Source organism: Vigna radiata, chromosome 7, assembly GCF_000741045.1.
Source record: "Vigna radiata var. radiata cultivar VC1973A chromosome 7, Vradiata_ver6, whole genome shotgun sequence".
Taxonomy (NCBI): Eukaryota; Viridiplantae; Streptophyta; class Magnoliopsida; order Fabales; family Fabaceae; genus Vigna; species Vigna radiata.
The window spans coordinates 16988614-17004726 of NC_028357.1; the positions used below are offsets into that span (position 1 = coordinate 16988614).

The 16113-nt window shown below is 32.8% G+C and overlaps 1 protein-coding gene across 1 annotated transcript; it reads right to left on the reverse strand.

The window, feature by feature from the left end:
- Positions 1-4604: 4604 nt before the first annotated feature.
- On the reverse strand, positions 4605-14084 carry LOC106769067 (AUGMIN subunit 6). The gene is made up of 13 exons (XM_014654528.2): positions 13713-14084; positions 13569-13625; positions 13389-13483; positions 12519-12669; positions 12048-12173; positions 11748-11904; positions 11260-11320; positions 10914-11175; positions 7536-7661; positions 6565-6723; positions 6216-6462; positions 5393-5866; positions 4605-5031 (listed from the first exon to the last, which is right to left on the reverse strand). Exons 1-13 carry the CDS (start codon positions 13926-13928, stop codon positions 4991-4993), a joined length of 2172 nt encoding a protein of 723 aa, XP_014510014.1. The 5' UTR covers positions 13929-14084; the 3' UTR covers positions 4605-4990.
- Positions 14085-16113: the final 2029 nt, after the last annotated feature.

Consider the following 16113-nt stretch of genomic DNA (forward strand, 5'->3'; position numbering starts at 1 on the left):
CTTGGTAGTATATATTGATGACATCATTCTTACAAGAAGTTACGGTCATGGCATCTCTCAAATGAAACAAAATCTTTGCAACCATTTTCATACCAAAGATCTTAGTAAACTTAGATATTTCTTGGGTATTGAGGTGGCACAATCCAACAATGGTATTGTTATATCTCAAATGAAGTATGCATTGGATATTTAGAGGAAATTGGGTTGATGAATTCAAAATCTATTGACACATCCATGGATCCTAGTACTAAACTTCTACCAAAATAGGGGAAACTTATAATATAGAGTTATGACCTTAGCCACTTGTGAGGTTGTTTGGCTTAAGCAAATGATGTTTATATGTGACAATCAGGTTGCTCTTCATATTAGTTCTAATATTGTCTTTCATGACAAGACCAAACACATTGAGATTATCTGTCATTTCATTCGAGAGAAGATTGTATTAGGGGATATCAAGACTGGGTTCGTTAATTCAAGTGATCAATTAGTAGATATTTTCACTAAGTCTTTACGGGGCTGATAATTTATTATATTTGTAACAAGCTTGGTACATACAATTTGTGTGCACCCGCTTAAGGGTGAGTGTTAGATATATTATCTTTATCTTAATTTTATCTTTAGTTTGTTTGTTATTCTTTCTTATTTGTATTTTGGGCTTAGCTCATATTTCTTTTATTATAAATAGAGAACTCTATGTGTAATGTGTATATTCAACACAAGAGAAATTAATTTCACATATAGCTTTTCACTATATTCAAGAATGTCAAACAAATTTTAACCTTGACCCTAACCTACTTTGATAGGGGGCTTTTGGAGTTGGGACATTTTTTGGCCCTCTCATTTGATGAAATGGTGGGACATGGCTAGTCCACTAGTTGTAGGGAGAATTTATAACTTTACTTTTGAGTATACAATATAGAAGTTAATTTTGAATATGAAAGTGATCTTTGAATTTTAAAGTTCATTTTGAATTATGTATTTTGGGAGTTAATTTTAATTTTGGAAAAATTGGTATTCAAAGTGTCTGACTTCTACGTAATGAATTCTTTATATTATTACACATTCTAAAATTATTCTAAAAATTTATTCTAAAATACACATTTGAAAATTGTTTTCTTTGAAAAAAAATTAACTTTCAGATTATGTAATCTAGAATAGTCTTTTGGATTTGAAAGTCAATACCAAATTGCAAACCCAAATGAAATACTCTTTTAAAAACATGTTTTCAAATTCTACAGTATGAATAATTCCCAAAGCACATAATCCTAAAGAAAAAACACTAGAGGCAAGATGAGTAGATGTCCATGATTAATTTTGTCTTTTACACACTTAAAAAGGAGTGGGGAATTTCTTCTTGCATCCTAATGTTTCTACCTACACCCCATACTTTCTAAAATATATCCATGTTGAAATTAATAGAAAAGGATAATGTAAGTTTTTTTTTTTTTTTAATTATAGTTTCAAATTGTGCAATTCCTAGATGTTTCAGATTGTACAATCCATAATACAAATTTACATTTTGGATTGCACAATTCGTAATGTAAATTTAGAAGATGATCTAGAATGCAAATTATATTTTAGATTGTACAATCTATAATGCAAATTTACATTCCAAATTGTACAATTTGTAATACAAATTTACATTTTGTACAATCAGTAATACAAATTTGGAAGACAATCTGAAACGCAAATTAGATTCCAGATTGTACAATCCAAAATGTAAATTTATGTTCCAAATTGTACAATGTATAATAAAAATTTGGAAGACTATATGGAATGTAGATTACATTCCAGATTGTACAATCCATAATACAGGTTCAAAAGACAATCAACAATACAGATTACATTATGGATTGTACTGTTTGTAATGTAAATTTCAAAGACAATCCAAATGAAAAATACATTCCTAATTATACAACTGATAATGAAAATTTACATTCTGAACTATACAATTCTTAATACAATTTTGAAAGATAATCCACAATACAAATGGAGTGTATAATGCATAATACAACTTTATATTTTGAATTGTATAATCAGTAATGCAAATTTGGAAGACAACTTTAGATTTCGAATTTTACAGTTTATAATAAAAATATACATTCTAAATTATACAATTCATAATACAAATTTACAAGACAATCTAAAATACAAATTATATTTTGGATTATAAAATGTATAACACAAATTTATACAATTCATAATACAAATTTGAAAAACTAACATGCAATACAAATTTCTTAATAAAAGGTAATTAAGTATTTCCATAAGTCTATGGGGTGCATGTAGAAACATTGGGGTATAGAAAGAAATACCCATGAGAGCGCAATGGAAAAACATGGAGAAGGAAAAAAAAAGGGGCGTTAATCCCTGCACCTCCACCTATTTGGCCCTCCACCTCCCCATTCCACTTTTATCCATTCTTTTTTTATTTATATTTATATTTTTTATTTATATTCCTATTATATCCTTAAGTAAAATTTATTTTATAGGTTAATTTTAATTCCAATCTTTCACCGTAAAAACCCTAATTTTTCTTTTCACGTTTTGCTCTCTCTTTCTCATTTCTGTTTCATTGTTGTTTTTTCAAATTCTTTTGTACTCTCTTTTCTTTCACTGTGAGAATAGTTGGCGTGGTGGAAGGAAAGTTGCAACTGTGCAGAGTTCTTCTCCGTGTTTGAATGCGTGGTGGTTGAAGGAGAAACGTGAGCGGGGGAGAGGCAAGTAATTCACGGTTAAAAATAGCCTAATAAAATAAAAAAATTCAAATAAAATAATTACCTAACAAAATTATTTGAAAATAAAAAAGTAAAATTAAATTACTTGATAAAATAAACTAAAAACTAAAATAAATAAAAGTTGAAGGCATAAATGGATGTTCGCACATCCTTTTGGACCTGAAACAAATGTCGATGTCCGTCGATGGATATCCACATCCGTTTCAAGTCCAAACGGATGTGCGACACCTGTATATGCCTGGCGTCTTCTTCCCCCTATGCACTCATAAATCCTCACACAGAAAAATAACACTAGAAACCTCACGCACACATAAAGCAACACTGAAACGCTATATTACATACATTTAAAAAAACCAAGCAAAAATGAAGCCATGCTCCAGAAACTAAACGAAAAAACTAAGCTCTCGTGCAAAGCCCTTGGTAGAAACCAGCAACAACATACATGCGCGAAAGAAGAAACCGAAACGAATAAGAAGAGACGAAAAACTAACCTCTCAAATACCAACAAGCAGAAATGATACACCACCACCGAACACACCATCGCACCGCCGCACACACCAAAAGCTGCACCACCACGAAATGCACAAACAAACAAAGGATTGGGAGTTGGGAGTAAGAGGTTAAAAAAAATGAAAAGGATAGTGAAAAGGGAAATGGAGTTTGGAGGTGGGAGTGCTCCATGAGGGAGAGAGTGAAATAAAAAATAAGAAAGTAAGAAATCTAGGATTGCAGATGGTTAAAAATGTAAATAATAAAGTACAAAAAAGGTTATGTTGATAATATAAAAAAAATTAAAAAAATGGGAGGTGAAGGGCCAAACAGGTGGAGGTGTAGAGATCAACGGAAAAAAAAATACCATTTTTCACTTGAACTTGTTTGGATCCATGTATTTAAGACCAGAAACATGTTTCAGTCTTGCAAACAATATGTCAATCAAACAAAAAGGTTAGGAACAAAAAACTAAAGATCAAAAGACAGTAGTTATCAGTGTAGCTCAAATTACTAACAGTTAATGCCTTTTAAGTTAATACATTCATAAAGATTAATGCCTAACATTTAGTTATCAAATAATTTATAATCATATATGAAAGGATGGATAATAGATCTTTATAAATATAACTATTACAAAATTCAAAATAGTAATAATAAAAACTATAGTACAATACTGAAAAATATATTATATAAAAAGTCTTGTCCAAGCCAGAAATAAGTACTTCTATAATAAAAATTATAAAAGTAATAAACTATTTATCTAAACATGTAAAAATCCTATTATCTATAAGCTAAAATTATAAAAGCAGAATATCTTTTTATAAAAATACTGAACAATAATAATAATAATAATAATAATAATAATAATAATAATAATAATAATAATAATAATAAATGTATAGTTCTATTAAAGTCGCGTACTACTGCGCTAATAAATTAACAATTTTAACCATATATTTGATAACTAATTTTACATTAAAAAAAATATTTTCTCAAAAATGACGTTTTATAGATTTATTAGACGATATAAATAATATTAATTTTTTTTATTGCTAATTCATAATATTTATTAAATCAATCGCTTTTTGTTATTACAAATTCTTCAATTTTTTATATATTTAAATGTTAATTTTTAAGAAAAATAGAAAAAATATTACACCATTGAAACATAAAGATAACAAACACTCACTTATAAACACTAGAAAAAGTACAGTAAATATCCATTTCAAAACTAAAAAAGAGTCTTATTTATTTCCCCATCATCTTAATGTTTTTTTAATTATTTATCCACATAATTTTTGAAAACTATAAAGAAATAAAGACGGGGTCAAGCCCGTAAGTAGCTTCGTCACTAGATCACCATGATTCCATAGCTAGATACAAGTCTTCATGTATATGAATAAGAAAACAGGCCATTGCTGTCAGGCTGCTCAAGCAGAGATGAATAACAAAACAGTGGATGAAAATGTTAACGTAAATTCAAGTGTTGGTTGAAGAGAACTTAACCCTTCAACCGAACTAGCATTTTGGAATTTCATACCAAAGCAAATCATCATTCACAAATGAAGAACACGGGTCACTCATGGTTCCCCCCAACAGTAAACAGATGGTTAAAATATGCCAAACAAAGAATAAAGTCATACAAGTAGTGTGTTATACTACAAGGTGATTGGAGGTGTACATCCCAGCAAAAGAATACCAATCCACCGCTCAATTATGCTCTTTCTTCAATTTAGTTTTGCAGCTTGTCTACAAAGTTTTCAGTGGTCTATCAAGGCCGTTTCGGTCTCCGACAGGGGGGCTGCAATGCAACAACAAATTCCTAACTTAATAACCAACATACGAGAGCACAAGCCCATGTTGCATGAAGGAGGCACAAGTATCCTTATTAAAAATCAAAGTATATCCTTATTAAAAAAGTGTATGATCAATTCATCAATACTTGATTAAAAGTATGCAAATGTAATGTCTTCTGTAAAACATGGAACATCGACAACCTTTTTGATGGAGGAAGAATAAAGAAACAAAAAAATGTCTTCAAAAATCACTCCTCCCTCACCCCTCAGAGTTTACTTCCTGTTCTGTTGTATTTTAGAGTAGCAAAGCATTTAAAAAAAATCAGGTGCTAAGAACCAAAACAGTGCGTGAAAAATTCAACATACCGAGCAAGTCTTCAAATGAATCTGTCAAAAGTGATGAATCCATTAACAGAGGTGGTGAGAAGACTTGATCCTGTGCATCCTCAAAGTCAAAAATTGACCGCTGAGCATCAGATGTTGCATTTGAACCAGTATACGAGAGAAACCCATTTACATTGTCATAATCAGAGAGCCTTTCCAAATCATTCAACATATCTGGAAGTTCATCAAACTTGCTCATCCCATGCCCACCGGATGCATGACTCTCAAGCAAGGAATCATCCATTTGTGATACAAATAATCTTTTGCTTCTCAATGAAGCTCCCCTTTTTTCGGCATCTAATTGAGAAAAGCTGGTTTCTGAAAGGGGGACAAAGAAGTGCTCAGAACCTCCATCAGATTGACTATCCCGTGATGAATCTGAATTACATGACCGCAATGACAGTGCTGCTTCTCTTACTGACCTCTTCAAATTCTGGACATACAAACTGTCACTATCTACAAAACAAAGTCATTATCAGCCACTTTAACTACCATAACGATGAAATGCCCTTGAAAAGAATATCGTAAGCTTCAATAAAAACTTAAGCTCTTAACATAGCTCAAGCAAGAGTTCTTTAAGGATAAGCATGGACGGTGCACAAACTCACTTTCCTTTGTACTGAAGCTTAATTGAATTACAAAGCATGGGAATCATGGAGCCAAGGGTTGAATTCTGAACCACTTGGTCATAAAGGCTTTTGATACGATGTCAAGCACCAACTCTCCTAAAAGCATAAATTGGGTGGAGACTCAAGGATGTTTTATGACAAAACATAGACAAAACTCTTAGGACGACAAAGCATACCTTCAGCGGAACTCGCTACTTCATTATTTGTTGGAGGATCCAGAGATTTGCCGTCAGAGAGGTTCTCAGTTTGGCTGGTTTGAGGGGCATTACTCTGGCGCCTTTGGACATTTCCAGCTTTTCCAGAAGATGGGGTCAAGCTAAACAATTGAGGAAGCTTTAAAGTGGGAGGACTAATAGAAACCTTGTCAAGCTGAATATTAGATAATCTTGAAGTCACCTCACTAACATCATCAGTGCTATTGTCCTAAACAATGTCAAGTGATACAGAAACAATAGGGGCAAAATCAGACATGATATTGTGAAGGGATTAAACCAACAATCACATTATACTAAAATAGAAGAATACCATCCTCCCACTACTCTGTGACTGGATAGGTGACGTTGACCGACCATTGTGTCGGCTCATTGGTGGTAGATTTGCAGCTATACAGTTAACCTTTTCTGTACACTCTGATATGGACTTCTGTATGGTTGGAGCAACGTCCTTGAGTTGGTTAATAAGAACCTGCACATTAAACATGCAACTGTGTGAAATTCCTAGGAGAAGAACCTTTCTTGTATAGGAACAACATTTAAGGATCAACTCTATACAAGATACTCAACTCCTACTGCAAAAAAGATGACGAGATAGAGCAAAGTAGGCTTAAAATATACATCAATGTTTAAGTGTAAAACCAGCAGCTAACCGAAAGAGAATGCAACACCTCCAAGACAAGAGCTATATGCTGAATAATAAGCTAACTTGTATTTTATTCATCTACTTGCATCAATACATTGGCCACAGACACAGTAATAATTATGCACAAGAAGCTGTCAGCAAACAAGGAAAATAAAGGGTCTGTTTTCATCTTAAAGATACAGTCCACCAACTAAAAAATGTAAGAATTTAATATAAATCTAATCCCTCATACATAAAGGGCATGCTAAAAAGATCTATACAAAACTTTTTGTCCACTTTTATAAACAATATATTCACAAGCAAAGTAAATTTTCCGTCCACCAACTAAAAAATGTAAGAATTTATATATAAATCTAACCCCTCGTACACAAAGGGCATGCTAAAAAGATCTCAATAAAACTTTTTGTCCACTTTTGTGAGCAATACATTCCCAAGTAAAGTAAATTCTCCAGTAAATAAATATAATTTAATGCACAATAAAAGTCCCAAAAAGGGCAATTAACTTGGTAAAAAACATCAAGGACATGTACACCATTTCTCCTTCTGCATATAAACATCAAGTTGGTATAAACTGCATTACAAAGAAATCCAACCTCGGTAGAATCTAGCTTATATTAAAACATGGTTTAATGCATTACCTGGAAACTAGCTAAATGTTGTTGATGCTCTGCAAGGGTTGCTGCTAAAGACTCAGCATGGCCACTCGAACCCTCTTCCTGTCCACTGCGCAATATATCTGGACCCTCTCCATCATTTGCTTTTGACTACAGACAATGGTATGGTTTAGATAAATATGACATGAATCAACCTACTACTATTCATTATTTTTATCAACTTAATAATAAAGAAAATAATCATGGTCTATAATTAAAATTAATCAATGCACAATAAATAATAATCACCAAGTATTTTAGAGCAAAAAAGTTTGATTATCTTAATTTTCAATGTATGGACTATAAAACAAAAACTATATTATTACACACTAAAATGGTTCGGGAAAACTTACTCATTAACAAAACGGCAATGTTCAGAAAAGAACCTTTATCATGATTAAATAGTTAAATGTTTTTACAAAGGTATCTATTCAGTGTTTTAATTATAGAAAAAAGGGAGATATATTTCATAATCATCCAAAATTAGGACATTGTCGCTAGACAAAAATGCAGAAGACCATGCCAAGTTTAAAATATTTGTCAAGTTTGATTTGTGATAAACATATTTGTTAGTCTTTTTCTAATATTTTTAATAAACAAGTTTTGTCTTTTCTTTAGTTCACTTTGATATTTATGATATTTCTACTATAGTTACTCCTTTTGGTTTTTTAAATATTTTGTTACCTCCACAAATGACTATTCTAGATATACCTAGATTTGGTTAATGAAAAGACTATCATAAGTGTTTTATATTTTTTAAATTTAGCTAATGAAGTTAAAACACAATTTGGTACATCCAATCATGTTTTTCATAATGACAAAACCAGTGAATATTTAACTAACCAATTCTTGTAGTTCATGGTATCCAATGGTATTCTTCATTAAACATTGCCTTCATACTCCTCAACAAAATTGAGCAGCTGAACATAAAAATAGATATCTCTTCTCAGCCTGTAGTTATAACTTTCTCCTTAGTTGTTCAAATGTCTTCCTGGGTATCAAGGATCTCATAAAGGGTATCAATGTTTTTTCTCCTGATTTTAATCAGTATTGTTTTTGTTGACGTCTCTTTTCTAGGGTACCACATACTTGTACAAAACCTCACCAGGTTGATGATGAGGCCCGTATGGAGATAAAGCTCAAAGAACCATTGGTCCATTCTTATTAGGAGAATACAGACCCTCCTCTCTCTCGGTGTGCATCTTTTCCAAATCTCAATTTCCAACTTTTGGAATCTTGCCAGATGTCAAGGCAATGCTTTCACTAGGTTTCTCATTCATCATAATCATCCTCACGTTCTCTTCACCCCAAAAAATGAAGAAAGCCTCTCAAAGAGATGGAAGTGTCTCCTTCCCAAGAATTTGAGCCCAAATAGGTTAATATTCAGGATTACATTCAAAATTCTTGACCTTTAAGTAGCTCATGCAAAAGGAGGAACATTAATATTATTTTCCAATTCCAAATTCTAGTTAATGAAGTTAATTTATTTAGAATTTCATAGTAATCAGTCATTGAAAAAGAATCATAATTGGGACCAAAGACTCTACTTTCCAACTCATACTAGGTACAAATATCTTGCTTCACAGAGCGTGTATGACGAAGATTGTTCCATATTTGCCTAGTGGTGGAAAAGAGCACATAGTTCCAGTTAATCTTCGATATTATGGTCCCCCCTACCATGTCATAATGAGAGAGTCCTCATCTTTCCATGTCTCATATTGAAGATCCAACTCATTGGGAACATTCCCTTCAATATGACTCAACCTCTTTTGACCCTTTAATGGCATACGAATAAATTGTGCCATCGCAGGATAATTTCGACCATTGAGCCAATTAGCTATTGGTAGCACTAGAAGATCATTAGACGTCAGGGGTACTAAAGGGGTGGGACCTGGGCAAATACCTACTCATGGAAGTTTTTTCTCCAGCCATCATCAATTACACACTCACGAAAGAGCACATGGAAGGTTGGGTTTGCCCAGGGTTCAACATCAACAATAATGACTACCTGGAAACAGAGAGGAGAAGTCAACAAGTCCAGGGGTGGTAGTCTCGTCAAGTTCCAACTTTGGTAGGGCAACGTGTGGCTTACAAGTGCTCAAAATGGTGACACTCAATGGCGTGTGTGACCACGATTCAGGGTTCGAGTCTTTCAAGGATACACCATGTATGGATGCTGGGAAAAAAATCCAGCAATGAATAGTGACGGAATGAAAAGAAGGGGTCGCAATGAAGACTAGAAAAGTGGGAAATCAAGGTCCCCAAGATTGGGAACTCTAATGCCAACTTGAAAAGGAGAGGAATAATCTTAATATTAAGTGATAATAATCTCAATGACAAGGTTCCTATTTATATCGCTATGACAACAAATTCATTCCCTGAATTAGGGGATTCAATCTCCATAATCATGGATTCAATCTTTCATGATTATACTAATATACTAATTACCAATAATAGGGAATAAATAAGGAAACAAAAATAAATTAATATTTACAACATCAATAAATTTCCTATCTTACAATGTTGGCATCTCAGATATGAACTCAAAACATATCACAGTATCACCATATTCAGAGTTTTAAATGATAATAAAAATTTAAAAAACAATGCAACAATATGAGGTGCTTCATTACAATATGATATCAGTCCTAGAAGTTCTTTTTTACAGGGTTTTGTGCTCAAAAAGGTTTAAATTTACTATTGATTCCCTATTTATAAAAGCAGTTCATTAAACCACTTTTAACCCATATCACTAGTAAGCATATAAGTGTCTCTTATTACACATACAGCTATAATAGCCAAAATTTGACAAGGTATTTTAAACTTGACATTTAAACCCCACCTCCTTTTCTCCAAATGGATCAAAAAATGAAGAAATAAAACAAGAGGACAAAAGAGATAAAAAAAACATTGTCATCCACCAAGTTAGAATGACACCCAAAGCAATAAAGAGGAACCCGGACTCCTTGCCTCAAAGCATGCAACACATGCATTCTTCAGGCTAACCAGTAGATGACTCTAGCAGCCAGCAATTTTAGTAAAGAGCATTTGCTCATTTTATTTTACTCCCTTATTTTCTCACATTCATTCGACAGCTTCAGATTTTAAGGATAATCTAGGTGTCATCTGAGTGAAAATAATACATTAGAGAGTGAACTTTGACAGCATAGCTCATTGCAGCATCTTTTGGGGATAAACAAGGAGGCTCTATTGATTCTTTTCTTCATTCAGATTAATACAGATTATCTAAAATCCAAAATCGTCTAAGTTGCAGAGTTCAGATTTGGCTTCAACAAGAGAATGTCAAACTCAAAGTTGAAGCTATCCTATCAAGCTTGAAAGAAAGGAATTATAAAAGCATACCAGATGAAGTGATTGTTTGTGGATACGCTGCAAGGCATGAGTCCATCGTCGTATAACCTCTGCTACATCAACAGTTTGGTGGACTCTTCCAGTTCTGTCATCCACTTTCGTTAATGTCTCATTGTTAAAATGTGATCCATCATTTTCTTCTTTGTTATCAATCGCAGAAAAATCCCCAGGCTGACCAGATAATACATCTGAATATGGAGTTTGAGAACTCTGATCCATTGCTGCAAGCAAAGATGATCCAGATATTCGATACCTGAAATTTTTGCATCAAAAAGTAAGCTGGTAATTTGGAATACATGTATTAGAAAGGCAAGGCCAGGCTACATCACAAGATTACCTGTGTTCTCGATGAGCAATCAGGTCCTCGATAGGACCAGATGCAAGGACTTCATGTTGACCTGTATCAAAAGCTCAATATCATCATAAGCTTACTCTTTTTTATAAAACAGTCAAAAAAATATATACATAAAAAAAAAAAGGATTCTAGGTCATGGAGAGACAAAGCAAGGAATCTTAATATCATAATTGAAAGGATACCAATACCAATGGTTTATCATCAACATTGATCATGGAAAATGTAATGGGCATATCAGAAATGATAAAGTAAAAATAAAAACTGCAAATATTTACAATTTTGTATAGCTAAACCACAAAAATGGCAGTATCATGTTAGAATACAGTGAAAAGAGAAAAAACTTACTATTACTCTATTCATAAATATGGAAATACAATTGTAAACATATAATGCCAGAAATCAAACTCACTAGAATAACATGATTCATTAGACATGGAAAATGCAATAGCAGTATTAATAATTGCACTTACTTTTACGGGCTAATAAAGACTCCCATAGTCGAGTGGCCTTTGAAACTAAATGGGAATTCTGACTTGAACTGGAGACAAGATCGTCCCAGAGCTCTCCTTCCAACTTCACTTTATTCCTCAAGTCATGGAGTTTTTCCAATTCTTGTTGCAAATAAGCCTGAATTCACATTTTATATTGTAATTGCATAAGTAACAAATACACAAGGAATATTCCTGACGGGAAAGAGGATATGAACTATATACACAATACATAACATATGCAAGACGGATTTGGTACAGAGCATTTTGTAATCGGTATACCTCTTCAGCACATAAGCCTCGAAATTCAGCTGTCATTTCATGAGCCAAATTTGACCACATAGCCTGACGTTGTACAGCCATCTCTGCATTCTTAAGAAACTTTCTTCTTTCAAGGGCTATTCTTGCCTGTTTAAGACCAAAGACTCAATTGAGTAACTTAAAGACCAAGTGAATCAACATAAAACTTAAAACTCTTCTTTCCCATTTTCATCAATATTTGCATATGAGAAACAGTCATAGGAAACACACAAAGACAAAGTATTATTGATACTTTGTATGACTTCAATTTAGAAAAACAATTAGACAAGAAGGAGAAAAAAATCTTTGGAACAGTCAGAATGACCCTTTGGCATTATATAGAAAACATGCCAAACTAGACATATAATGGCATCAATTACAACAACTCATGCAGATATTACCCATAACAATAGTCACTTCATTCTTAACCTTTTTAAGAAATAACACCATTACCTTTGTAACTGGAAGTAGTGTAGCTGCATGTGAGAAAGCTACATCAGTCAATGGTGCGGGCAACGGGTTAGAAGATATGTCAGCAGTAAATGTCCTTCGATGAACCTCTCGTAAAGCATGCAAAGAAAGTTGCCATAGAAGCTCAACAAACCTACATCAGAATGTAGACTTAAAAAACTTTAGAACTGTCATTAACAAAATCCAAACAATGAGCTTCAATTACCATCTTACCATATCCGACTATTATTACAACATAGCAAAAGCTTTAACTCACATGGTTCGGTCCAACAGATAAACCAAGTCTTTAAGATCGGTCCTTTTTAATTGAGTTAATTTTTCTTGATCTCTCTTTACCCATCTTCCACCATATCAGTTATTCGTATTATGGCTTTATATTGGTCTTCTCCTCATATGACAAACAAGTTTAGGTTATATTCTAATTGCACCATCTCTCAAATGCATTAACTCCCAATCCTGCTTGCATGTTCACTCATCTACAACACTTAGCTTATGCTCGTTTTAGGTCATTACCAACCAGCATTCAGTATCATAAACCAATGATTTTACCGTTAATAGTACAGTAATGAGTTATATTTATGGGAAAGGTCTCATACACTCTATACATCTAGCTACTTTGTTCAGTTCAGCAATTCTTCAAATAACTCTTAAACTGTTAGCAGATTACAAATTGTCCATGATTTCACTGATTACATCGATATCGATCCATCAACAATGCACCAAATTGCTAAAAAGACAAGACCCTTAAATCAAAGTCATTTCACCCCAACTCACAGGGATCAAGACAGCCAGCTACACGCAAACACAAATCAGCATATCATCAGGCAATCAATCACACGCAAACACACTAACCTAGGTCCACAGCACGTAGCAAGTGAAGAAACCCTCGAATTACTCCTCGGTAACGCTCCCTGCGACTCAAGCTCGCTAATAATACCTTGCACAACCTTTTCCAGCGCCATCCAAACACATTCACTCAAATTACATAAAAAAAATAGAAACAAAAGAAGAAAAAAAACAAAATAGATATACCTTGCGAAAATCACGCGACTGCGCGGAATCGAAAATCGGCCAGACCTTGTCGAAATCCTGGGAGATCGAGAAAACGCGGGTTAGAGTTAGAGCGAGAGATCATATAGGAAACGAGACTAGTACCGAAAGTGGATTGAGACATACTTTGGCGGATTGAATTGGACCTCTGAGAGATGAAAGGATGAAGTAGAGAAGCTGTTCTCCCAATTTAGGGTTCGAGTGACGGAAATGCCCGACCCGAGGAGTCGCGTTGGATGCTCCGACTCCGATAATCGCCGGATCCAGTCCCAACAACAAGCAATTCGTGTACATTGCACTCTCCAGCTCTATCTCTCTCTCCTTCTCTCTGTCCATCGTCATCACCTTCTCTCACACACTCTCTCTCTCCCTCTTTATCTCTCTATCTCTTTATATTCTTCTTCTTCTTCCTCTTCGGTGTTATCTGTATGTGTTTCGGTTGCTTCGTTTTCTTCCTCCGATCCTGGTCTATCGTATTGTGTAATTGTGTTTTCGAGTTTTGATTTTTGTTGTTTTATATTTTCAGGTTTGAGGTCCCTGGGAAAGTGCAAAATTGCGGAGCAGTACCATAATTTGAAAAGCAGGGGTGGGTTTGGAATTTCAAGAAGTTTGGGTTTTGTAAATTAGTTGCTATTACACCATTTTGTATATAATACGACGTCGTCGCTGCCGGCCCAATTTGCACGTCTTGTCGTTTCGGGTTACGTGAGGTGGGAGTGTTTCGTCGTGCTTGGAACGCTAGTTCTTCGAATTTGAATACAGAAAAATAAATGTTTGTTAAAAAGATGGATGATGATATCTGAGAACGATTTTGAATCAATAATAATAAGAATAACATGTAAATGATTTTAAAACGTTGTCAAAATATTATTATTTTAAAAAGATTATTCCAGTTTTGCCAGAAAATTATATCACTTGTTGTATATTTAGATTTTTATTGGTTAATTATGTTTTACGTAAAATAAATAATTATAAATTAATTTTATATAATTGCATTTTTATTGGTTAATTATGTTTTGCGTGATAAATCATTATATAAAATCCAATTATATAAATCATTATATAAATTAATTTTAATATTTGTAAAGAAAGTTGGGTACGTAAACAGAATTATCATAGTGAAAAGTAAAAAATAAATAAATTTAATATTTTAGTTCATGGATTTTTTTTCCTATTTAATTCCTCGCATTTTGAACTGATATTAAATCAATTCTTGTCTGAGTATACAAGTTGCCAATGCTAAGTTGTTGCTTTATGTAAATTGCAAGTTCAATTCAAGTAGTAAAGATAAGCCATAACTTCAAAAGACAGTAACAGAGAAAGAGATTACCAATGTGTATGTTACTTCAAAGTTACCATTTTTTTTTCTTTATAATATTTAATGGAACAAATTATGATATACAGAAGCTATGTTTCTTTAAAAATTGGATTGACTTATTAATTTATTAATTGTTTTAAATAATGTATTATTTCATTTTATACCCTTTTATTTGGTATTTAAGAAGACTTAATAAATGTTAAGACAATATTATTTAAGTAAATTTTGTTTGGAAGATTAACAACTATTTAACAAAATAACGTTTATCAAATAAAATGTCTAAGATAAGTTTGTTAAACATTGTACGTATAAACGACATCTTAAACACTGAATGTTATTTAAATAAACTATGTTTAAAGGCTTATATATATGTACAATGTCTAAATGCATAAGGAATGTCTAATGTTTTTAATATATGTACAAAATAGTACTCATGTGTCTCTTGTGTATATTCTCTTTTTTTGTATATATCAAATCAATAGAAAACCTTATTCAAAAGTTCTGCATTAGATCAAAAGAATGTTAAGAGATATGAAGATATTTTGAGAATATTTCCTTTATGCCTTTTGTTTGTCTCTTTTGTACAAGTAGCTTAGTTGTCCCTTCAAGACGCAATATACCATATGACCTCGTACTAAATGGTTACATCCCTACGTGAAAGTTAGTGCTCTGAGTAACGGATTTTTTCAAACAAATCTATATAAAGAGGACTATATGAAGAGAAGAAAATAAGAATCAAGATTTATTATTGCTCTTACACTATCAACATTCTCTTAAGTTATTACGTTGTTTAGACTTCATCTTTGAAAAAGAAAAGTTTTATTACAGGTTTTCATATCTTTTTTGTATTGATTTTATATCCTCTTGAAGAGAGTAAACATCTGTACTTGTATTTCAAAACACTTTGTTATTTTGTAGATTCAAAAGTAAATCAAACCACTTGTTAGTTTAACTCAGTGGAGTTAAAAAATCTAGTCAGTTGGATTAATGTTATACCAAGAGTGGTAAAACTCGTTCAACCAGTTGGGTTAGTTTGTAAAACTAGGACTGGTCAAACTTGTTTGTAATGGAACCCCTTAAGAGTATTTAAGGGAGAACTAGACGTAGCTTAGTTTGGATTGAACCAGTGTAAAAATTTGTCTTCTCCTTGCTTTCATCTTAAAAAGTTTTCTAAAATCTTACAAAAATCTTTAAGTATTCAATACTACA